This window comes from Myodes glareolus, chromosome 26 (assembly GCF_982192425.1).
Source record: "Myodes glareolus chromosome 26, mMyoGla1.1, whole genome shotgun sequence".
NCBI classification, from domain to species: domain Eukaryota; kingdom Metazoa; phylum Chordata; class Mammalia; order Rodentia; family Cricetidae; genus Myodes; species Myodes glareolus.
This window is the reverse complement of record NC_142051.1, coordinates 3176221-3202474: the sequence shown is the minus strand read 5'-3', so window position 1 is coordinate 3202474 and position 26254 is coordinate 3176221. Positions and strand designations below refer to the sequence as shown.

General features: G+C 41.1%; 1 protein-coding gene across 1 annotated transcript in view; it reads left to right on the top strand.

Annotated features, from left to right (window-relative positions):
* The first annotated feature begins 8632 nt into the window (after positions 1–8632).
* Cand1 (cullin associated and neddylation dissociated 1) overlaps positions 8633–26254 on the top strand; it is a 41027-nt gene continuing 23405 nt past the window's right edge. The window contains exons 1-2 of the mRNA XM_048418897.3: positions 8633–9041; positions 18383–18526. Coding sequence (XP_048274854.1) covers positions 8974–9041; positions 18383–18526 — 212 coding nt within the window. The 5' untranslated portion in view covers positions 8633–8973. The remainder of the gene's footprint in view (positions 9042–18382; positions 18527–26254) is intronic.

Here is a 26254-nt window from a genome sequence, read left to right as displayed (position 1 = left end):
TCTTAACAACCAGGATTTGCATATTATTGTTTAGTTGTATATGCTGTTTGCATGTTATGAATTCTAGATTTTTTCAAATAAACTTTGCAGGTATTTTTTCTTACTAAATTGATGAAAGTAATTGTTCAATCAATAAATATTTTCTTCTGCACTGACCCTCGATAGTGCTTAATATTGAAAACAGATTATAGCAAACTAATAATTTTTTTGGAAAAAAATGCTACGTCTAATGTTTTTCATAGCCCATATAGGAAAGGAAAGTGTTTGTTTTCTAAAGTGACCTATCCAGATAGTTACTGATGAGATTTATGTCAACTTGACACAATCAAGTCATTTGAGAAGAGGGGAGCCTCAAAATTCCCTCACTGGATAGGCCTGTGAGACAGGTTCCTAATCAGTGATAGATGTGGGAGGACTAAGCCCATTGCAGGAGTGCCACCCCCGGGTAGTATCCAGTGGGTATCTAAGGAGGCAAACTGAGAAAGCCATGCAGAACAAGCCAATAAGCAGCACTCTTTCTTGGCCCCTGTATCTGCTCCTGCTTCGTTTCCTGCCCTGACTCCCTTCTTGATGAAATTTTCAGAGAAATTTTGAAGATTTTTTTCAAAGAACTGTGTTTGTGGTATGTGTGTGTGTGTGTGTGTGTGTGTGTGAGAGAGAGAGAGAGAGAGAGAGAGAGAGAGCGCATGTGTGCATATGTGTGTGTGCACATGCGCGTGTGTGTGTGTGCACATATGTGTGCACACATGTACATGCTCATTGGTGTTTTGCCTGCATAGAAGCTTGTGTAAGAGTGTCAGATCCTCTGGAACTGGAGTTACAGACAGTATGTACTACCATGTGATGCTGGGAACTGAACCCTGGTCCTCTGGAAGAGCAACCAATGTTTGTAACCACTTAACCATCTCTCCAGCCCAAGATATTTTTGTGTATTTTAAGGAGACTTTAGATTTTCAAGTGTTTGAAATTTTAAAGACTGTAGGATTTTTAAAAGTCAGAATGCTTTATATTGTGATACAGATACTGATGTGAGCTCTTTGGGGATGAACAAGAAAGGAAAGAGTACGACTTGGCAGTGCTGTGTGTGTGTCAGACTGACAGAGTTTAACTACAGTGGGTTTTGGTCACAGCAGCAGAAGCCCTAACTAAAACACACAGTAAAAGCACAGTTTTACCATCAGCAGTTTTCCGAGAATGCAATGGCTTTTACTTAACCTATAAGTAGTAATTATGTACTGATATTATTTCATAATGCCTAAAACAATTTCTCTTTTTCCTTTCGCTCTTTCCTTCTTTCTTCTTCTTTCTCCTCCTTCTCCTCCTTCTTCTTTTCTTCTTTTAGAAATAATGCTTTACTTTGGCTCACAGTTAAAAATACAGCTCATCATGGTGAGAGAAGCTGTAGAAACAGGGGCTGAGGCAGCTGGTTACATTATGTCTGCAGTCAGAAAGCAGGGAGAGAGGGGGGGGACACTCAATTTCTTTAGTATTTCTTTACATTTACTTTGATTAACTACTATTTCCCAGCCTCACTTGCGTTAAGTTTTAAAAATTACTGATCTGTGGGTTCATGACTTCTCTAGTAACCCTGGACAATTTTTCTCAAAAGTCAGAATTTATATTTTGCAGCGAGAGGAATGTTATTTTAACAGTAGCACAAGGCATCATCGACATGATATCTGTATTTAAAGAAAACCCTAGTGTTCGTTCGAGGGATCTAGCACTTTCTTTTGCTTCCTTATGCCCCAAACAATGGTAAGTTTGATATTGATTACAATCGTTATTGCATTGGCCCTAAAAGTCCTGGAACAACTCTCTTAGCAATCCACATCAGAAATGCAGTGTTTCTTTTATTGCCAGTACCGATATAAAAGTCAGACACAAAAGTTAGGCATTCCAATGGAGCACCTCAGTGAGGTAACTAGTCTCTGTGCGTTCCACTAATACGCTGCACATGTATTTCTAACTCTAAGAGAATAATTCCTTCACAGAACAGCAATTACATTTGATTTAGAGGACCACTAAAAATTAACCACGTACTTCTAGCAGTTGTTTAGTAGAGAATAGATCACAGGAAAAACTAGCTGTTGGGTTGTTTCTCATCAGCTTGAAATAAATCTTGAGATTAGTCTTACATGCATTTTCTTCCTTTGGCATCTGCGTTGAAGTCGGTATTGATAAATGATCCATAACAGGAAGCATTTGTGTCTATTTGAGTGTGAAGCTGTCTGCTCCCAAATACAAATCAGAACTGCCCTTTTCCTTCTCTATTAACATATCTGCCTTGATAATCAAACAGACGTCCTCACGTCTTGGAAATGAATGACTAGTTTAATAAATAGAGCTCTCTTTTCTTTAACTCAACTCACAACAAATGTAGGAATTAATCACAGCCAAACTTACTTGGCAGAAGATTAATTTTAAAATATATTTTGAATTAGTTTTCTCCCAAGGATCTCCTCTCCATCATAATTTAGCAATCGATTTAGAGAAAAATATCAAGGAAACAATGTTTCTCAAACTGAATTTCATGGCGTGTTCATTCCTCAAGATGATAAAAGGCTATGGTTTTAAATTATGTGCCCAAATCACAAAATGCCCATCATCTGGCATCTAGGTGCTGTTTAACCTTCCTTGGGATACATGTTTGTATATTAAATGTTCTGAAACACTCCATCGGTAAGAAAATAGTTTTCTAAGTTTTAAAACGAATGTGTATGGGTGGGGGCACCCATGCATGTCACACACGCATATAAAGGTCAGAGGAGTGTGCTCTTACCCTCCACCACCTGGGTCACAGGGATGGAGCTCAGCCCAACGCCTCTGCCCACTGAGCCATCTTGTCAGTCTAGGCATTTCAGTTTTGATCACTGCTCTGCCACCACCAACACCACGTATTCCAGGACACAAATGTCAGCATGTATTCCAGGACACAAATGTGGTTTTAGTTTGGTTTCTCAAGGTTGGAGAATGAACCCAGGGCCAAAAGAATCAGTTGTATTCACATTTTATAAAACTTGTTCACTATGGTTCCATTTGGGAAATGAAGCAGTCCCTCAAGATGGACTCTTCATTTCTCCTGCCATATTAGGGACGCTTTTGTGAAAAACTTGTGGTCTTTAATTAGATGTACCTTTATTTTACCTCCCTTGTCTCTAGCTGGGGTATGGGTGAACAATCAAACGGCTGCTGGGGAAGATAAGCAAATGAGATTATTTGGAAGTTGGATACCAGGTAGTTAAATAAATTCAGTTCTAACACTTTCCTTAAAATTATTGCTGATATCAAATATCATTATATGTTCATATTCCATACTTCCTCCACACATGTTTAAAATGAGACAATTTAAAAAGTTTCAGGGCTAGCCTGGTGTGGCATTGCACACCTTTAATTCCAGCATTTTAGAGGCAGAGGCAGGCAGATCTCTATGGGTTTGAGGCCGCCTGATCTACAAAGAGAATTCTAGGATAGCCTGGGCTGTTTACCCAGAGAAACCCTGTCACAAGAAAACCAAAAAAAAATCAATAAATCAATAAACAAACAAACAAAGTCCCAGGGTTGGAGATATTACATTACACGTGTCTTATCTTCCTATTTTTAAAACCGGTCTAGTCACACAATCTGCCTCTCACCAATGCTCTCCAGTTCTTACAGCTTCCATGCTAGAAGACATGGGGGACCTATTGAAAGTGTTGGGTCTTCCCCCATCAAATAATATAATAATAATAATAATAATAATAATAATAATAATAATGACAATAATAATACAGTAATAATGACAATAACAGACAGTGGACAAAATAAAAAACTCCTCAAGAAAGGAAGATTCAGGAGAGATTTCGGGTTGGCACCGAAGTCACTAGGGTGGTGAAGAAATGAACACTGTGACTGTGAACGATGATCAGAAAAACCAAATAACAAAGAAAGCATTCGTATCTGTAAGCACTGCTCTTTGATCGACCTTACTCTTTGATCGACCACATCAGTGTATTTAAGGAAAGCAGCGGAGAAATACACAGACCTGGGGGTGGAGAGGGACCGACTCTGCGGTGCTCTGCGCTCCTTCCATTATATCACAGATTTTTTAGTGCAGATGTGGAACACACCCTCTGAAATTAGTTGGGCTTCAGTGCTCCGAAGTTCTCCATCTAAGAGTGCTGTTGCCACCTGGAGGCCTATTGATGTTCTCAGACCTATTCCAACTGGGAAAACATGTAGTGGGTGATCTCTGCGGCAATCTAAACAACTCAGAACCTTGGGCCTTGCAAGAGTAGCATTTGGGTATTTGCCCAAAACAGCATTAACAGCAAGGATAGACTTAGAACATGCAAACAAAGAGTCTTTATGTCCTTTGCCTTCTCTTCTTTTGCAGTCTACCCTCATCCCCACAGGATCCAGAAGCAGAAGGAAATGTCTGTATGACTATTGAATTAAATCAGTACCTTGGTTGGTTTTCTGCTGCTCTAACACAATACTACAGACTGGGGAAATTTTAAGCCATAGAAGTCTATTTGACTTGTGGTTCAGGAAGGTGGGAATTCCTAAACTGTGGCTTCAGCATGAGGCGAGGGCTTTGTATCATAACATGGTGAAGAGACCAGTGAGAATATGTGAGATGGAGGAGAGAGCTGTACAAACTCATCTCTCTAATCAGGACCTCCCTCCCAGAATAATGGCACTAACCCATTCGTGAGGACAGAGGCCATGTGATATAATCATCACTTAAAGATCCCATCCATGGGCTGGGGATGTAGCTCAGGGGTATGTCCAAGGCGATGGTAGCACACACACACACACACACAAACACATGCATGCATGCACACACACACTCGATACACAGACAGGGTGGAGGATGGAATATGAGAGCTTCTACCTTTTAAATTTACCATAGTGATAATAAATTCCAACAGGGTTTTGAGCAGGACACTTATTTTTTCAAGTTTGTAATCATATTTATGTATAGAAAACTTAGCAGGCACATTTAACCCGGTTTAGTAACTAGTTCTTTGGCCTTTGCCTTTTCCAGCTTGGTAATTCAAGCCACAGATTTAGGACCCAGGACATTGCCTCCCAGTGGCGGCAGATCTCATCATATCTGTCACTGTAACTGGTTCTAATAGCTTCCAGCAGCTGAGCCAGAGCATCCTTGTCTTCCAAGCTAACCTGTGGGAAGGCAGCAGTGGTGCAGAATTTCCTGTGGACCAGCCGCCCCAGCATGGCCTTCCCCTTGATGGTGCAGTAGAGGACCCCCACCACAGAGCAGGAAGGAAGACCACCAGCCTAATGGGGGTCTATGTCGTGGGCAATCACCAGCAGCTGGGGCTTCTTGTTCTCCACCAAAGTGGTGACTGTATTGTCCCTGCTCAGAGGACTGGTGGTCTCTTAGTTGGGACATCTCTTTACCAGCAATTTTCTTCTCAGGATATTTAAACCCCTGCCATTAGATTGGGTTTTTGTTTTTGGTGTTGTTTGTGGTTTATCGAGAGAGTGTTTTCAAGTAGTTATGGATCCAGTACTGGAACTCACTCTGCAGATCAAGCTGGCCTTGAACTCACAAACAGCCATCTGCCTCAGCCTTCCAAGTGCTTAGATTAAAGGCGTGTGCCATCACTGCCTGACTAGATTTTTGGATTTTTAATACCTCCAAAAGTCTGGAAATCTATGGTGCCCCCAGGATGTCATTAAACATCATTGAAAATATTTTACATATGTGTTTGTAATAATGTAACAGGCTATGCTGATACATTACCTCTTCAATTAATGAATTATGTGATATTTTCATTGCTGTCCCCAGTCGTTCATCTTTTAAAGCCCTCCCAGTCCTGTCATATGTAAACATGTTAAGGTCAATATTAAGTTCTTCACTTCAAATACGTACTAGAAAGCTGTCTTGATTTTATTGTCATGCTGAGACCCTTTTCTAAATTTTGCCTAACGTATATGTGTTTGTGTGGATGCATTTGTGTCGCACATGTGTGCCTAAACATGGAGGCCAGAGGTCAGCATCTGGATTCCTTCCTCATTTGTTTCTGTATTAATTTTTTTACAAAAAGATTTATTTATTTATGTATATAGCTATTTTTTCTGCATGTACACCTGCACAATAGAAGAGGGCATCCAAATTCATGGGACTACAATTATAGACAATTGCAGACCATGTGGTACTAGCTATTGAACTCAGGACTTTTGGAATAAGCAGCCAGTGCTCTTAATTAATGGTTGAGTCATCTCTCTAGCCCATTGATTCCTAATTCTTTAGACAGAGTCTCTCACTAACCTTGTCCTGGGAGGAACACACACACACACACACACACACACACACACACCTACTTACCCCAGACAGGGATCCCATAGGTGAGAGATTACTTCAGGAGAAGAAAGGACTCATGGACAACTGCATCATCAAGGCCCACCCCAGCACGAGTGACAACTCATAGAAGGGATTTTTGACACATGTCTTTACTGTTCCAAAGAGATTCTGTATTTGCAACAGTTGTGTTAGTTTCCATCCTGGTGACAAAATGCCTGTGATAAACAACTTCAAAGTAAAGGACTATTATTTTGGCTCATGGAGATAGACAGAGTTGGGAAGAGAGAGAGAGCACTCCAGTCTTCAAGAGCATCCCCAGCGATACTTCATATTCCCTACCAGCCCACTGCTGTTCCACTTCCAAGAGCACTAGTCACTACCTTGCACGCTCTCCATAGTCCAGACAGGCCTGGAACCTGTGGTTCTCCTACCGAGGTCTCCCAAATGACTGAGATCATGGACCGGTGCTGCCACGTCTGACTCTAATTTAAATTTTAACTCTATGGTATTCATACTCTAAAGGTCATAATTTTTCTCACAAAGAAACTGAGGCTTGGAGAGGTCAGAATGAATTGCCTAAGATACATAGTAAATGGCAGGAAACAGCGTCTATATCCATGGTGTCTGGCTGTAAATGATGAAGGCTGTTGGGAACTGACTGAAGAGTTGCACACCTGAAGACAAACCATTATTCAGTGTCTTCCTGGATACACACGAAAGGAGGACTATTACCAAATAACTGATGTTTCCAGTTTTCAGATTTACATGAGAAAAGTGATCTGTTTGTGTTTACACGAGATACTCATAGATGAAGAAAACTGGAGCTGAAATGGTAAAGTTTGAAGAAAAGAGCCCTAATAGCGGTAGTTAGCCAAAATGGAAGGAGACGGACGGCAGTAATGCAAAGAAAAAAAACCATACCAACCCTATTAACGGGAAAGAAAGCATGGGAATCGACAAACTCAGCACAAGGAAATGGAGACCTGCGCAGTGAACCCAAACCACATTTAAACTAATAGTAGTTAATATCTTAAGTATTATTTTGTAACAGTTCATTCGATACTGGTATTTGATGAATGTATCAGAAAGAAAATAAAATCAGGTAGCATGGCTCGGATTTGAAGTATTTGGATGCAGTGAGCTGTTTAAAGATTTATTGTTGAGTCCAGACAGAAATCCAAGCCTTTCAGTTCTTCACTGGGCTCTTTGACATGTCGGCTAGTTAGTGAAGCGGTTGGCTGTTTCACCTCTGACCTCTGATGATTGTGTTAGCCATTTATTTATTTATTCATTCATTCATTCATTTATTTTATATGCAACCCTTCATTCATTCATTCATTCATTTTATATGCAGTCCTGGCCGGTCCGAGACTCGCTTTGTAGACCAGGCTGGTTTTGTACTCAAGACCCAAGCGCCTCCCTTGACCTGCCTCTAGAGTCCAGGGATTAGAGGTGTGCACTGCCTCCACAGTTAGCCTTAGGAAGGTATTCTTATTAGAACCTAACTGGAGTCAGGAAGCTGGCTCTAAACTGACTGAAGGGAGCATGTTCAGCCACAAGTGCCCGGGCCCTGATGCCTTTTTAGCTAAGAGGCTGGACTAAAACCCTGCCCAAACACCAACTGATGCAATGCGCTGGTCCGAATGACAGCAGAACATGATGGGCGGTGGAGGTTTCAGAGAAATAAATACTCAAGACAGAAACGTAAGAGAGAGCCGGTGCAAAGGTTTTTATTTAGCATAACCGTGTCGCCTGCCTGCAAATCCCAGCATTCTCTCCGACCCTGGGAACCAATGAGCAACCTTCAGGCCAAGCAGCCAATTCCGTCCTTCGCGTGTCACCGGCTGAATTGTGGGAATTGTGGTTTTCACGTGGCAATCACACAGCATGGTTGTCAGGGCGCAGGGTCGGCCACGCGTACCGATCGGAAGGAAAGCTCATTTTACAGTGCTCCCGTTGGCCTCCAGGTCAGCTGTAGGCATCGCCACTCACGAGCCTCCCACGCCTTAAAACACATAAGTCATTTCTTCTCCTCTCAATGTCCTCCGGGGAAGAGCACGCAAGCTACTGGAGGAGCATTCCGGCCTGCTACGCTCCGGCCCGTCCTTTAACCGTCGCTCTAAGGTCTCGCGAGACCAGGCCCTAGAGGCGTTGTCGTTCCCCCCTGAAAGGCGGTCCGCGCGGAGACTGACATCGGACGCCACCAACGGGAGCGTCTCTCTGAGCGGCGCCTGCGCAAAGCGCTCGGGACCGCCTCGGTGACCTCCGACCCCGCCTCCCGCAGCGCCCCGCGTCGGCCGCCCCCGCCCTCCCCGCGAAGGAGGCGGGCTTTGGCCTCTGGCCCTAGGGAGCGAGACGGCCCGATCGCGAGTGTCTGGCTTCCCGGCGAGGCCCAGCCGCCTGTCCCGCCGCCTATGAGCTCGTCGCTCCGCGAGCAGCTCCGTCGTTAGGCCGTCCCCGCCAGTCTCTCGTCCTGCCCCCGCCCCCCGGGACAGGTACCGTCAGCCCCGTCTGCTCGGGTCCCGCACGTCGTGTCGAAGCGCCTTCCCTGGTCCGCGTCGCGCTGCGACCCTGGAAGCAGGCGCCGCCGCCAACGAGAGGAGGAGCCCCGGCCGCGGGCCCCAGCAGCCACCGAGCCAGCAGGCGGCATCGAGGCCGGCAACATGGCGAGCGCTTCGTACCACATTTCCAACCTGCTGGAAAAAATGACATCCAGCGACAAGGACTTTAGGTGAGACTGAAATCCGATCCTCACGCCGCCTCGAAGAGGTGGGGGGATAGCCGCCGCCGCCGCCCGGGCCTCGCAGCAGGCCCGGCCCCACCCCTCGGTCCGGCGGGTCTCTAGCCACCCCCTCCCCCATCTTTCCTCCAGGCCGTTGTCCGCTGTGGCCCCCGGGTCCCTTCGGCGTCCCGGCGTCCCTATCGCATCCTTTGTCCATCCCTAGGGACACGGTGCTGGCGTCCCAGGTAACGCCGTGGACCGAAGGCACCCTCTCCGGTGGGGAAGGAGTCTTTCCCGGGCGGGAGGCGAGCAACCAGGCCTAGTCCCCGGCCCTCCGGAGACACCAGGCCGTCCTGCCGCCGGGGACAAGCTGCTGCTCACCAGCCACGCAGCAGCCGCCTGCTTTTCCCGCGGATGGGAATGGGTGCAGCGATCAACTTTTTTCAAGGCTTCCGCTGATTGGATTATATACTTTTTTTCTCTTCGGATATTCTTGTTCGAGAAGGTGGGAAGAAGTGGGAGGGGAGTCGGGGGGGAGGGAACTTGGCCTGCAGGATTTTTCCCGCCAGCATCGCTGTCACTTTCCCATGTCAGGTGAAACCCCATTCAGGATCTCCTGGTTTCAGTCTCATACAAAATCATGGCCAGAGGGCTGAATTGCCGAGACTCTTGCCAGGCAAACGAGTCTTCTTGGAAAGAGGGGCTGGTGAGCCGTGAAGCTTAATCATGGAGTTGTGTTCTTTGAGACCTGGACTATGGGTTCTTCTTTCCGGTGCACTTGAAGGTGTTATAGTTTTACGGATTAGCTTAGTCTGGTTTTTTCAACGCTACACTGATTGTTCCAGCCTTCCTGATTTGTGATTCCTTCGCAAATAAACGAGCAAGCTCTCTGTCAAAAAGAAAAAAAAAACTATTACATTGATATGTAACTTTTGTCTGCAATGCATTGGGAGGTATAGTTTTATGGATATTTAAAAAGAACAAGGCTTTGGTTGAAAGGAGCCTAGGAGCTTGGGCTTTACTGTGTGAGCTGTTTTAACACCTGAAGATTTGTCCAAATCCTATCGGACAATTTTCCAATCAGTGAAAGGAGAACCCTGGGGAAAGTAATGCCTTTGTTCCTAGATAAAGTCATTAAAGTGGTCAGTGACTACCGAGTCGTTTCTGTGACCCAAAACCACTAAAACCTTAATTTTTTTTTTCTTTTCTACTTTGAGATCTAAGTCTTAAATTTTCATTTAAAAAAAAAATAAAGATTTTCCCGAAGATTTCAGTGTTGTGATGTGGGGAAAAGCATTTTGGATTTTTAGGTTTGTTTATTTCTAGGACCCAAATTGAAGATTGAAGGTCTTGTTCTTGGACTGTTTAGGATCAGAATGACTTTGATTACTTCTGGATCTTTGCTTGCTCACAGTTGAAGTCTTGAGATTTAAATAAATGAATAAAACACACATGCAAACTCAATTCTGAGGTGTGTGTGTAGTTCCCTCCTTACGTCCTGTAGGCACTTCCTATAGAAGTACTGAGTTTCACTCTGATTCTCTTTGCTTAAAGGCAGTATTTTTGCTAGGATCATATAATGTTGTTAATTTTCAGGCTCAGGGATGAATATGTTTTGAAAGACTACAGAGCATGCATCTATTGATTGAAGTAATTTCCTATAAAGAATGTGTACATACTTGGATTTTTGTTTTGAAAACAGACTGCTATGCAAGAAAAAAGCTTCACTGATTTTCTGCGTTTAGATCGGAGTGAATCAAAACATTAACAAAACTATTGGCCACAGTTCTAGAATTTGATGGATGTTTTCTTTAGTAAAACAGCTTCCTTTAATTTAACAAAATTACCGGTTATTTGTTTTTGTTTTTGTTTTTGACTCTTTTTTTGGGGGGTAGATGGGTTTGAGACTAGGTTTCTCTGTGTAACAGCCCTGGCTGTCCTGGAACTTGCTCTATAGACGCCAACCTAGAACTCAAAGAAATCCGCCTGCCTCTGCCTCCTGGTGATAGGATTAAAGACTTGTGCCACCACCACCCAGCTCTTAACTCTTTAAGAACTTTTTTCTTTTTTTAAACTAAATTTTAACCATTTTCTTAACATATCTTCGGGGCTGAAGCTCTCTATACAGTAATAACGAGCATTTTTGAAGGTTAACACATTTGAGCTCAAGTCTTTTTTGAAGAGTTTCTTATATTTTCATTATGTAAACACATAATTTTTTAAGGTCATGCTTGGTTCTCATTACAAGTTTACTTGTTTTGGTAAGTACCAAGATTTGTGACAAAATATTTTTAAATACTTAATTGACAAGAAGATTTGAAGGCAGGCTAAGCAGCATTATGTAATGCCCGCCTGTATAAAGCTCTCTGGCTCCCTTGAGCTCCAGGATAGCTGTAGGTTTTGGCCCAACAGAATTGTGAGGTAAGATAGTTTGAGGTTCTTGAGGTTTTATATATATATATATATAAAACTGTTGTGCGACTCTCTAGGATTAAATTAGTGACAATGTCGAACCACAATGTCAAAAGCTTAGACATGCTCATAAGGAAGGAAGACTGTTTCTAGAAGGAAGAAAGAGCTATGTTTACCAGGTCTGGGTTCTAGTCCCGTGAGGTTCTTAACTATAAATTGTGAGATCTTGGGAAATCCATCTAACTTGAGATTCAGTTTTCACTTCCAAAAACCTTCAGTGTGTGGTTACAAACTTTCAAGGAGAGCTCTTTTCAGACAGCGGTGCAAAATATTAAGGCAGAAAACGAAACAGCATGAATATAAACTTTAGAATATTTTAAAAGATCTAGTTGTGGATTTAAAATGTAGGCTCATTTTATTTATTTATTTATTTATTTATTTAAAAATCTCTTCCTGTGTCTTTAATTTCAGTGTTTTGAAGGTTGGTACTGGTGTTGCGGATAAAGCAAGCATAAGAGGTGAAATACAAACTTGGAAGCTAATAAGAGGGGACATTTGTGTGTCCCAGTGTCTAGGATGGATAGTGTTGTCACCTACTTTGATTTGGGGAAAGATTATTATTAAAATGATTGCTAATTCAAGTAACCCTTTAGAAGAAAAATGGAAAGACATCACTCATTGCCAGTGTGCCTTAGAGCAGTTCTCATCACTTCTTGTGCCCCCCCAAAAAACCTACTTAAGTGTGCTCAGACACCCCTCCCCCCAGAAGACCTTTATATCAATATAAACTAGTTACTTGAGTTCATAGACCTTTAGAGGTGTGTTCAAGTACAAACGAGCAGATAGGTAGCAGTCAGCAGATTCTGTAGATAACAAAGAAAGCTTTAGGGTAGTTGAACGCTGAGTCCTTCTTTATGAATATTAATAGTAGATATTTAGTGGTTGTAATAACTTAGAAGCTTTATCCACTTGATTTTATTTATCCTTGTCTCTGGTAAAGTGGATAATAACAACCTCTGTTTCGGAAACGGATTGATTGAATAAGGATTTGCTGGAAGTCGGCTGGAAAGCTGGAATTTCTCTTTATCCACGAGTGCCTGGTTCTGTATGAGTTCTTGGGATTTTGAGTTATGGATGTTCTGATTCAGGTTTTATATTTCAGTTGCTTCAAAAAACTAGGTTCATGGAATGTTTTGTTCTGGAGGATAGCTTAATTCCTTTAGGAGAGCTTTGAGAAGTGGGCTCCACTATTTATCCCTGGTAAATCTGCTTTTTGAATGGTCAAAACCTTACTGTAGAGGTGCGTAATCTCTGCAGTACGTAGGTGCCTGGTAAGAAGTGACAGAGGATTAAAGCAAAGAGATGTCATGTCTGTCGTGATCTTACTGAGGTCTTGCTAAGTATGAAAACACATGACACGAAACATTGGAGGAAAGGGAGAAGATGATTTTGTCCTATAACTGGACAGTCATTGGTTCCTCAGAGTCCTTAAGAATAAGGAACTGATTTTTTAAAATAACTATGTTATTTTACTTTGTGTGCAGGAATGTTTTGCCCATGTGTATGTATATGCACCATGTATGTGCATGGGACTCTTGGATCCCAGGAACTGGAGTTCTGGATGTTTGTGAGCCACTATGTTAAGTACTGGGAAGTGCACCCAAGTTCTAAGAACAACAAGTACTCTTTAACCTTGGAGCTGTCTCTTCGGGGATCTGGTCTTAACTTTTCTACTCTTATTCAGTTCATTGGACTGCTGGATTCCACGAGAACTTGTAGTACCTGAATTGCATGGAAGGAAAAAGGCATGCAAGAATTTTGAGAGATCTCAAGAAACCATTGTAAAACAATTCCATGCTGCTTGATACAATCTTGAAATAATTTTTGATGTTGATAGTTTGTTACAAAGTTTATTTTTGCTTTGAATATTTGCAGATGCTTTCCTTTGGAAACTTTAAGGGTAGTAAAAATGTAAGCCTTTAAAGAAATCATAGTGGGAAGGGTGTTGGAGAGTTTGTTGAGACGTTGAGCTGAAAGTGTGAGTTTGCACATTGACATAGAAGCCTGAACGTCCCCATCTTCATTGCCTTTTCTTGAGCAGCTTTAAAAAGACGTTTGTGGTGACTAAAAGGTGACTTGGATACTTTGTATGTACTCTAAGGCAGATGGTGGTTACAGCTTGCTTGATATCCCTGAATGCCAGATCAGCAGCAGTGAGAGTTCAGTACTGAAAAGGGAGAGAAAGGAATGTTATGGAAGGAACTTGTCTGTGTAGATAGATAATTCCAGGCTTATTCATGGCTCTAGAAGATGCATCAGGAAAAGGTGGTTTCTGCATAAAATATTTGAACGATAATTGCTGAATGATGCATTCTGACCAAGTCATCTACATTTCTGCTGTAATTAAACGTCAAGTTGTGTTTATGTATGAGGGGAGGTGGGGAAAGTTACTCATTGTACCACACAACATGCCACTTTCTAGCATCATTTCTACTCCTCTATGCTGAATTTACCAGAAATAAATAAATTTTGTCCCCAGGAAGGTCTCAGCAAGACTAAGTCAGGTGTGTAGGGTCTGAATTCTGGCTGTCTTGTAAGTCACTATCTGAAGCGCTTCGTCTGAATTCTTCATATTGATGCCTCCACCACGACCCCACCCCCTAATACTTGCTGACTGTGAGTAAGGAATCTTGCCTGCAGATTGGGTCCACCTTAGAATTGCATAGTAGACTGAATTTAGCAGTGAGTATTTTATCTCCCCCTTCCATATTAAATCTCCTTTGTCCTCAGTTTAGCTTATTAAATTAATGTTTGCTGGAAATTGCCAAGTAGAACAGCACCTGGATGCACCTCAGGGCTGAGGCAAGGTATCCCTCCATAGAGAATGAACTTCAAAGAGTTCAAACATGGAGTCTCTGATGTTAACAGTGGCTGCTCCATAACATTGAGACTCAGCTTCTCACTTAGGTGCTCCCCCCGACCCTGTGCGCCTTGTTCTTTCTCACTGACATTGGGTGCCTGTATAATCAGCCGCTCTCTCCTTCCAGTCTTAGGTCTCTTTTCACTTCTGTCTGTAATCCCTGTCTTTTTCCTTACTCTCTGTTCCTGTATGTAATCATTCTAACCCCTTAAATTCAAGTACAAGGAGTTGGCCCTTATTGTTTGTAACAATATTTTCTGGAAAATTCCCTCATCTGAATTAGCAGATATTGAACCCCGAATCATTGGTTGCTTTTAAGAAGATTATGAAGTTTGACCCCTGTGATTTCCTGACTCCTGCATTAATTAGTTGATATGTTAATTTGTTTTATTCTAGTTGCATTTAAAAGCACTTTATTTAATATGGTCGATTAAACATGAGTGAAGCTTATTAACTTGTGGTTTTTTTCCGGAAGGCACACCACAGCCCTTTGTATATGGGAGTGCTAGACAGTTCAGATTATGCATGGGGCCACGTTAGGCAGCAAAACCATCAGCAGAAAGTTTAAATGTGGACCAGAGTGCTAAATAACCCCGCAGAGGATTTATGAAGTTGGAACTGGGAGGCAGAGCCCCACTGCAATAAAGAGTGTCTGTTGGAGGACTCGAATTTGTTATCACCTTGCAGCTGTCGGCAAGTGGTTTCAAAGGGGAAGATTTGAGTTGGACTTACTCATTCTTTAACAAGTCAGTTGACAGGTGTAGGCCTTGAGTAATAAGGACTGACTGTGTTACCCTTGTCCATGTTAGTCACTCACTCGGTCTGCACTGTCCTTCTTACGCTTTGGTGGTTCTCCTAACGTGCCTTCAGTCCAGCTAACCAACAAGTGACTTTCTGAATGAAGTGTTGTAATGGTTCTCTGGAAGGGAAGTCTAGTCATTTCTCAGCCTAACTCTGCCCCATGTGTATTTGGTAGCTTCCTGGTGCTCCTAATCTAAGCCCGAAGTCCTGGTATAGTCTGCAGGTCTCATTAATCCCAACCCCTGCTTTCCTGGCACCAGCTGTTTTTTCTTCCCAGAATAATTTTGTCTTTCCATCATACCTCGCTTTTTCTTGATATGGAGCCCCTTTTCCTGTTTGCTGGGCATTTTATCAGGGCATTGTGTGTTACCATCTGGGGATGGGTGTCCTGTAGAGGCCAGAATAAGGAATCAGATCCCATGGAAGTAGAGATAACAGTTGTGAGCCGCTGGGACCCAAACTCTGCTCCTTAGGATTCTTAACTACTTAACCATCTCTCCATCTGCAGTTTCCTTGATGAGATTTTGCTTTGCTTTGTAGTGTTTATCTCAGGTCATAATTTTCCAAGCACTTCACATACGCAGCCTTAAAAGTATTCCCCTTACTGGATTGTAATGTAAATTTTGAAACAATTTGGGATTTTGATCTGCTTCAGCTAGCCCTTGTAACCTTAGCAGTTTGTACAATGCCTGGTGTGTTGATTTCTCAGGACCATTTTCCAGCTTCACTTTAGTCTGCATTTCCATTATCTCTGGTTAAACTTTTCCCCACTTGGTTTCTGTGCTTCAGCTACACTAACAGCTAGGCAGTCTTTTATTCTGAGCTGCTCTGTGGTTCCCTCCACCACCCTTACCAAAACAGAAAGATAAAGTCCCAGGACAGACAGCTTCCCCATGATCTCAACTAGCAGGCACTTTGCTTGACACTGTCTGACGTGATTGTTTGGATGGTCTTGGGAAGTGTTCTGTTCTGTTCTGTTAAGATGGGAGCTGGAGTACCTTTGTCTAGCCTCAAAGTCTTAGCTGACTCTGACCTTCTGCCTGCACCTCTCAAGTACTGGAATTATAGTTGTACACACCATGCCAGGGTGCCTTTTAGTATTAAAAATTTGTAATAAATAAATATATAAATGACAGTTTTAAAAGAGATGACTATATATATTTGCACCTTTAGATGAAACTAATAAATTTTTGGAAAAAATTGGAAGAATGAGATTTGTCTACTTATATCTGTCCCATTAGATGAAAAAGAGCAGACTAAGTGTGTGTGTTGTCTCTGTCTTAGAACCTAGAACAGTAGAATATGCTGAAGAGGCTTCCAAACTATCTTTTCAACTCTATTCAGACTGGCTGAGAAACTCCCTTCCTTCTGAGAGTATTTATTATGCAGGTTTTTATATGGGACTCGAAAGAAACTTCAGAACTGTCTGTTTCAGCATCACCACTGAGAGGTTATTTTGGGATTATGGAATTTTGATCCAGTTTCTGATGTTGAAAAATACTGTGGATAATTTTGCTGGTACTCACTTCAGCCTTAAAGTTTATTTACTTGTTAATTACTGGGGTTTATTACATGCTTTTGATGTCAAAGCAGAGGCCGGTTGATTGTTTGCTTGTGTTCAGCTTTATCTTGCTTTTCTAGCTTAATAGATTAGTTAAAGAGTGTACCCATTCTTGTACCAGAACTATCAAACTCCTTGTTATTGGGATTGTTTATTTTTTTTTGTTTTTTTAACTTAAATTGATTATTGTTACTGGACCTGACAACTGGCATTACATAAACGCTGAGGGATTGTAAACCCTTGAGTATTTAAAGTGTTTTACTTAGGGAAAGCATGTTAAAATGTTTTCAATGCTTTGTGTGGTGGTTGGAATAAGGATGGCCGCCATTGGGGTGCCATATTTGAATGCCTAGTCACCAGGAAGCAGAACTGTTTGAAAGGATCATAAGGATTAGGAGGTGTGGCCTTGTTGAAGCCACTGTGTCACCTTGGGTAGCTTTGAGGCTGCAAAAGCCTATTTCAGGCCCAGTCTGCCTTTTCTCCTGTGGATCAGGGTCAAGCTCTCAGTTACTGCTTCAGTGCCCGCCTGCATTCCACCATGATCCCTTCTGTGATAAGGGACTCACCCCCTGAAACTGTACGCCAGCCCCCAGTTAAATGCTTTTTTTTCATAAGAGCTACCTTGGTCATGGTGTCTCTTCATAGGAATGGAATAGTGACTAAACATTTGTATACCTTCATTAATATATTTCCCCATTTCAGAATATTAATCAAAACCTTGATTTTATTATTGTTTTATTTTATAATAGGAGGGTCATCAAAAAGTGCCTAATTTATCTCCTGTTGTCTCAGTGTGAACAGAAGTTTTTCTTTAGCTGTTTTATGGAACTTGATAAAAATTGAATTACGTGCTTTTATGCAATTTAAAACTGACATTGATGTTAAATGGTTATTGATTCCTAATTATTGGAATTATCCTTGAAATTACCTTATACTAGTCACTTGCTAAATTGTCATGCGAGCCATCACCACATAGCTTATTAACCACATTGCCAGATTATTGCTATAATAGTTTAGTTATTATAGTTGTGTTTTTCAATTTAAACGTAGATTTTTGCATTTCTGTGTGAAAAAGTTTTATATTTTTTTTTCAACTGGGTCTTGTTCAAACAAAAGGAAAAAGATTGTTAAGGATTTGTTATTTCAGTTGAACCATTTTAATGGTTGAGAGCCAGGAATTAGGGAAGTGTTCATTTGGCTTTAAACAGCTCTTAATGCTTTATTTGCATGGGATCAACCCATATCCAGTGACATTAATTTTAAACAATTTCTTTGTTAGCCTATATGGACGAAGGAAATCTAACACTTTATTCTTTCCTTTACTGAATATTCAGCCTGTTTATTAAATCTGAGATTAAGTGATAGATCTGGCTTTTTTTCTGTCTGTTTGATTTTAAACCTTCTTTTGTCTGTGGTTCAAAAGTTTCTATATTTTTTTGATTTTTATGTGTTTGAGTGTTTGCCTCATGGCATGAGAAGTTTTGAGATAGGGTTTCTCTGTGTAGCCCTGGCTTTCCTGGAACTCAACTCTGTAGACCAGGCTGGCTTTGAACTCATAGAGATCCACCTGCCTCTGCTTTCCAAATGCTAGGATTAAAGGTGTATACTACCACTGCCTGATGAAATTGTTTTAAGAATTTTTTCCATTTGTACCAGGTTTATGGCTACAAATGATTTGATGACAGAACTGCAGAAGGACTCCATCAAGCTGGACGACGACAGCGAAAGGAAAGTGGTGAAGATGATCCTGAAGCTGCTGGAGGACAAGAATGGGGAGGTGCAGAACTTGGCTGTCAAGTGGTAAGCTGTGTCTCGCTTGCTCACTTGAAAACTGGTAGTTAAGTCTCATGCTCTCTTCCTTTTCTAGAAAATTTCTTTTTAGAATTTTTAGGTTGCTGGTAACTGTTGTGATTGCCTGTGATTAATCCAGAATATTTCATTACAGACTCTTCACTCGTTAGTGTAGACTTTCATGGATTATACAACTGTTAGGAAGTGTATGTAGAGAAATCAAGAAACATTGATTTTTGTGTGACCATTGTCTATTTTTGTTTCGTTTTGATTTTTTGGTCTGCATTTGAAAGTTCTACTTGAGGTGGAAAACAAAACTTAAATCTTAGAAAGTCACAGCAGTAACAACTGCATGTGCATGCCTGATGTCACAGGAGGCAGACTAGCGGAGGGGGGGAGGAGAGACAGAAAGAAGTGAGGGGGAAAAGCAGATAGTTAAAACCAGAGTGAAGTTGATGTGATTGATAATGTGATTACAAGAATCTGCTTGAAATTGCAGAAATTCCAGCTGTCTTTTAGTGTGCCTCTAATAAGCACTTCTTACTAGTTAGGATCTTGGCAGTTGTATCTATTATTCTTAGAGTATAGAATCTGAGTTCTCAGTAAATTCTTTTTGAACCAATTTAAGCCCTGCATGTAAGGCTGAAGCAAGGGGGTCTCCAGATTCAAGGCCTACTGTTAGTAAGACCTGGCTCGGAATAAGAAAGTGAAATGAGCTGGAAGAAGGGCTCAGTGGGTGAGGGTCTGCTGAGCATGTGTGATATCCTCCCTTCTTCCTCAGTGCCACAAACGATAAACATGTAAGTGAGTCAGCTTCATTTGTGGATGCTAATGGATAAATCTCATCTGTGAGATTCTGTGTCATTGTGTGCATCAGTCAGTATCAGTTTACAGCTTTTTCCCATTACTGCCTTACTGGATTTATATAAATCTTTCAAGTTAGTTTTCGCCTAGACATTTAGATTTCTGTCTATAAGAAAAACCTGAAAAAGGTGAGAAATCATTGGTTGACATAGGAATTTCTAGAAAGACTTTGAGTGCAGGTTTACTTAACCCTGAGACCTTTACAAGTTTAACATAAAACAGGTCTGTACCAAGTGCTTTATCCTTGGTGGTGTTGCTCAGCAGATAAAGGCACTTACTGCCAAGTCTGAAGATTTGAATGCAATCTCCAGATCCACATAGCGGAAGGGGAGAAGGAATTCCCACCATTTATCCCCTGACTTTCTTACATGTACTCCTTTGAACATAATGACAGAGCGTTTAAAGTGGTAGAAAACATGCAAATATTTGTATAGGAATCTTTTGATCTTTTTGTTTGTTTTGTTTTTAGAAACAGGGCTTCACTGTGTATCTCTAGCTGATCTGGAACTCTCTCTATAGACCATGCTGGCCTCAAACTGGGGATCCGCCTGCCTCTGCCTCCTGAGTGCTGGGAATCTTTGACTCTTTTAATGATCTCTTTTGTGTTTGCATTTATAATTCAAGAGATTGGGGGGCTAAAGATACAGCTTGGTTTTAGAGTTCTTGCTCAGCATATGTGAGTTACTAGTTGATCCCTAGCACTGTTAACAAAATGGGGAGGAAACTTTCTATTGTATTCCAAAAGGACTTAGGGTACAAGCAGATGGGACTGCTTTAAATTTAAAAAATTAAAATATTTTTTTAATATTTATTTATTTATTTATTATGTATGCGATAATCTGTCTGTGTGTATGCCTCATTACAGATGGTTGTGAACCACCATGTGGTTGCTGGGAATTGAACTCAGGACCTTTGAAAGAGCAGGCAATGCTTTTAACCATTGAGCCAACTCTCCAGCCCCCTCAGTTAGCTTTTCTAGTGCAGTGATAAATCGCTAGCCAAAGGCAACTTAAGAAGGATTTTATTTCATATTATAGGTTATAGTCCACCATGGAACAAAGCCAAAACAGGAACTCAAGCATGGCAGGAATCTGAAGCAGAAACTGCAGACAAAACCACTTCACTGGGTTTCTCTTAGAGTTACAGTCAGTTGCTTTTTTTACTCAGCCCAGGCCACTGTGGGCTGGGCCCTTCGTATCAATTGGCAATCAAGAAAATACCGTTATACCTACCCACTGACCAGTCTGATGAAGGCAGTTCTTCAGTTGAGGTTCCTTCTTTATTCTGTCAAGTTCACAAGATCAGCCATCTTTGCAAGGATAAAAATCATGGTCATGACTAAATAATAATAACTGATTCTCGAAGGAAAAATGGCTTATACATAAACGACTAAATTCTTATGAAGAAATCAAAAAATTATCAAAGAACTTGATTGCCACCCCCCCAAAAGGTTGAAAAATCTTCCACAAATCCCTCTGAAACCTGAAAGAGTAGATAGTTCTAGTACCATTGTGGAGCAGAACACATCTGAGAACATGGCAGACTTAAACCAGTTAATCTGATCACTAGTAAAACAGGATGACTAAAGGTAACACTTCAAAGGGAAACCAGAGGTCAGACTGCCCTTAAATATTTAAACTAAAGTGTGTTATCGTAGTAAGGGCGATGCCCTGCAGATGTGGGAATGAGCAGTAGAATATTGTGCGCTCACTTAGGCTCTACTGGTGTTAACTGGTCAGAAGGAAAAGCATGTGTCTTGTTAATTGTGAAGACATTGTTTGGATTCCACATTGGTTTATGATTGGAACAAACAAAAATATTTGGGCTACTTAGAATTACAAAATGAAAGCCTGTCTTCCATTAAGCAGCATCAGACTTACTGTCACTAATGTGAAAATAGACCACAGAGGCCTTATTCCTCTTGACAGAATTCGCTGTCTGTTTCAGTAAGACATTTACAAGTCCAGGAATTGATGGGTTCTTCTTGTTCGGAGGATTTAGCTGGGGAGCTCAGCTATTTCTATACCCCTGACTGAAGACTCAGTCCTTCTCTATTTGGGGAAGTTGTCCTTTTCAGCCAAGCCCTAGAAGCTTTGGGAGGGACACACCCCTTGCTAGTCAGATTTGGCAGATCAGCCCTGGCTGGTTTGGGTCAGTTGAGGTGATCCTTACATCTGATAGGTTCTTTAACGTTGAAAATCAAACCAACTCTTAATGAGTACAAGGGACACTCACACTCACAGACTAAGCCTGTGCTTTCTTCTGAGGGAATGAACCACTATAACGCAAGGAAAAGAGTGTCTTTAGAAGAATCTAAAAAAAAAGTATCCAGAAAAGAATGATAATTCAGTGAGGTAGCAAGATGTGTACCGTACACAGTGAGTGGCTTTTCTGTTCTTATAAAACCAGCTTTATGAAAGAAACTGTTTATAGTCTGGAAGAAGATAACCTGCTTATTCCAGTGTCCAAAGGACAAGAAGTGTTCATGCGGTGACCTTGAACAGAGCCCGTTAGGACTTACAGAAGGTTACACTCTGTTTCCCAAACCTAAGGAGAAGGACCTAAGTGATAGTGTTGTTGCAGGTGCTATATTCTGTGTCAGCCATGTGGGATGGGGCTGGGAGAAAGGCAGACAGGTGAATTCTTATCTTGTACTTGTCAGTTTCAGCCATTCCAATTTCCAGTTGATGTTGACAGTATAAATTTATATTAAGCACTGTTCCTGATTTTTTTTCTTTTTTCCATATAATGAATTAGTTTATTTCATACTATCCTTACAAGACAACATTTTAGAAGAATACAAATGTATTAGAAGAAGTTGGAGAAATTGTGTAATCATTAAGAACACTGGCTCCTCTTTCAAAGGACACAGGTTCAATTCCTAGCACCTACATAGTGGTGCACAACCTTCTCTAACTCCAGTTCCAGGGGCTCCGGCACCTTCTGCCCTCCATGGTACATACATGCAGGCCAAACACCCATACACAGTGTAGTGGAATATTAACGGGGCCATTGCACCTGGCGTTTATTGTGAAGTGATGGCCATTTAGGCCTTAAAATAATCTCTTGTAAATATCAGTAATTGTTATCTGAGATTTATGGGCTTTCCTTTCTTGGAAATTTCAGAATTTTAGCATAGCCTCAGTCATAAGACATTCCTGGCAAACCTGGAATTATTATGATGACTATGTTTGTTTATGCAATGTTTCCTTAAGATAACTCCTAGTTCAGGTAAGAGATTTTAGTGACCTGCTAAAAGGAGCTCCTTAGTTGGGCAGTCCATAGAGACTGAGTCCCTTGCTTCTGAACCATAGCATATCCTGAAGTGTCTCTCTTCCACTGTTCACCTCCCCGAACATAAAATGTCCATGTTGAAACTGGGGTGCTAAATGTCGGCGTTTTAGTCACGTGATCAGTTCATGTAGGTGGATTTTTCATCAATCCTCAACTCACAAATAATAAGACGGAAACTTACTATTAACTATGAATTCTCAACCTGTAGCTTAGGCTTGTTTCTACGAATTTCTTTTAAATTAACCCCATCTTCTAATCTACATTCTTTTACGTGACTTGGTTGCCTTTACTTTATAAAGCCCACACTACTTGCTCTGTGTCCAGGGTGTCTCCTCTCAACTCCCTCTTCTTCCCAGCATTCTCTGTCCAGAAGTCCCTGCTGTACTTCCTGCCTAGCTCTTGGCTATGTACCTTTTAATAAAACCAATCACAGTGATGTATCTTCAACAGTGTAAAGGAATATCCCACAAATCTATTCCCCCTGTAGCTTTTTGAAAGCCTACATTCATTCTGCAGTGTCTATTTCTTTGATCCATGTCCATAACTCAGAATACCAGCAACAGGTAAAAATAAATAAACCTTAAAAAAAAATATAGGTGTTAGAATCAGACCACAGTGGGTTCTGTGTCTAGCTGCACTTCCTGAATCTGGAACTGACTGTGCTGAAGTTGAAGGTATAGCGTTCTCAGTTCTCTCTGTGAGGGTATGTGGGCCCTATTTGGTAACTTAATGAGACTCTTTATAAGGTGAATTTTTATGGTGGAAAATAGGGAGCTATTGGTTTTATTTTGATACATTTATGAAAGAAATGTTAATTGATAACAAAGAAAAGACATCACCTGTGTGGTTAGATGTCCAAGTGGAGGGTCCTTTGGAAAGTAAAGTTATGGGTTATTTTACACTGCAAGAAGAAAAGGGAAAAAAGAAGACTCAGAATGGAGGCTTAATTACAGAGGATGGCAAAGCTTCCTTGTCCTTAGGAAGTAAGGTGGAAAAGGAGAAGTAACACAAGGCAAATGGGGGTCATAAATGAGTCACGTGTTCTGGCCAGTAGTAGAATTATTCACTATATATTCCTACACTGTGAATTGCTTCTTGGGTATGCCTACACGAGACCAGATACTAGTTTCTAATACCTGTGCACTTCTTGCAGCTGTTCTTCGTGGCCTTTTTAGTATCATTTGTTCAGGGTTTCTCAAGTGTGTATAGATCCGTTTTTCAAAAAAAGTAAAGGGGTTATTTTATTTTACAATATAAAATACAATAATCAGAAAGGTAAGCCATCATATCAAAGTTGAACAGGCCAACCAGAGCCCCAGGAGAGGCACAAGAATCCAAGACCCACTAGTTTACCCATTCAGGAGTCCCGTAAAAGACGAAACTGAAAGTTGTCGTATGTGCAACAGACCTGCTTCAGTATCTGTGAGTGCATGATCCTTGCCTCGTTCTAGGAGCTCTTTCATCTGAAGTTTGCATACCATTTGCCCCGAGTTTGGCTATTTATTTAGTTACAGACTTTTCCAGCTTTTAGAATTGGGTTTATCTTTATTATCAAGTTGTAGGATTTTAAAAGTATATTTTTTTTCTTTTTTTTTAATTTTTAAAACAATCTTCTTTTATATACCAATCCCAATTCCCTCTCACTCTCGTCCTAAAATTTATTTTTATATCAATCCATTAATGCATTTATTTTGTAAATACCTTTTAATTTGATCTTTGGTTGTTAATTTTAATTTTTGAGTTTATTTTTATTTAACTTATAAAGTATCTGTTTTCTGGTTATTGTTCAGGTACTAAGAAATATTTGATTTGGTTTACAAAGATTTTTCTCCTAGTTACAGTTTTTGTTTTTATTTTTAGTTCTATGATCTGTGTGGAACTGGTTTTCTGGAAAGTGTAAGGTCGGGGCCGTTCACTTCTTCCCATGTGGTTGGGCAGCTGTTGCAAGCTCTGTGTGTTGAAAAGACCTTCCTTTACCCCCACTGAATTGAACTTAGGATTTATCTGGCATCTTTGAAAAAAAATCAACGGAGTACAGAAGTGTGTGTTTTAGACTTTTGTGCTCTATCGACCCATCAGTCCTTACAGCAGTGTCATTGTTCGGGAACTTTCTGCCCTGGTCCTGCTAAAATTTTAGACCAGATGAGTCTAAATTGAGTGGGGGAGCTATTATGTCCACGTAGCATCATCTCCCTGCCCTTTCTCACTGTTGGCCAATATGCCTCTACTTTCCAGATGACAGTGACAGTGAGTCAGATACCTCCACAAAGCTTCCCTTTTGGTGCTGTGTATAGGAAGTCTGGATTAACCTAACTCACGTTGTCTAGCTTAATTTTTTTCCCTTTCTTGAGACTATATTGTTTCTTTAAAAGCCCATATTATTTTAATCACTGTCAATTTCTGTGTTTAAAATAATTATGCCGAAGCTGGAGGAATATCTGAGAGGAGCCAACGTGCTGCTACTAGTGCTCAGTCTTCAACCATGAGCCAGTTTCTCATATCTGTTAGTTACATTAATTTGTGTTAAATCCTTGGAGTTTTGTACCTAACAGTCACTTCAGTGGTGGATCTGTTGGAGTCCTTGTTATTAAGTTGGGCTATTTGTTGTGCGAGACTGCCTGGCCACTTGTTCGTTTCCCAGCTGCCCAGATTCCTGAAATAACCACACAGAAACTGTTAATTAAATCACTGCTTTGCCCATTAGCTCTAGCTTCTTATTGGCTAACTTTTGCATCTTAATTTAACCCATTTCTATTAATCTGTGTATTGCCACGAGGCTTACCAGGTAAAGTTCTGGCATCTGTCTCCTGTGGAGCTACGTGGCTTCTCCTCACTCTTCCTTTCTTCTCCCAGCATTCAGTTTAGTTTTCCCAGCCTAGCTCAGTTCTCCCCTGCTATAGGTCCAAAGCAGTTTTTTTTATTCATTAATGCTAATCACAGCATACAGCGGGGACTCCCATATCTCCTCCCCTTTTCTGTTTAAATAAAAAAGAATATTTTAATTTTAACATAGTAAAATTACATGTAACAAAACAGTTATCAAGCAAGAATTATGGTTACAATATTTATATCTATTTTATCTTTTATTGTGACTAAGGAAAACTATATCCTTTAACTCCATCAGAGACTCCAGAAAGATACAATATTACCTACCTAAGTAAACAGGAAGTGCATTGTAAACGACTTTCAAAACTCTAGAATTGACAGAGACGTCTTGCTACTTGTACAGTCATCCAGAGTTCATCTTCATCCTACAGGCCCATAGTATTGGCAGACTTTTTGATGAAGCAGGAAATCTCAAAGACAGTTCCACCTATATTGGCTGACTGACAGTCACTTTTTTCTGTGTCCTGTAGAATGTCTGGCAGACCATCTCACCTTTAGGCAAATTCAGCAGCTACTTCTCTATGGGTCCTGCATGTTCAGTTCATTATGCAATCCAGGCAAGAGCAGTTTCTTGTCCAAATGGCTAACCAACACTATAAGGAGCCTCTTTGATGCCCATCTTTCTCTTGAAGTAGATTGGTGCTGCCAGGAGCAGATGTGTCTCATTGTCATGATAAGTCCTAAATTTTTAAA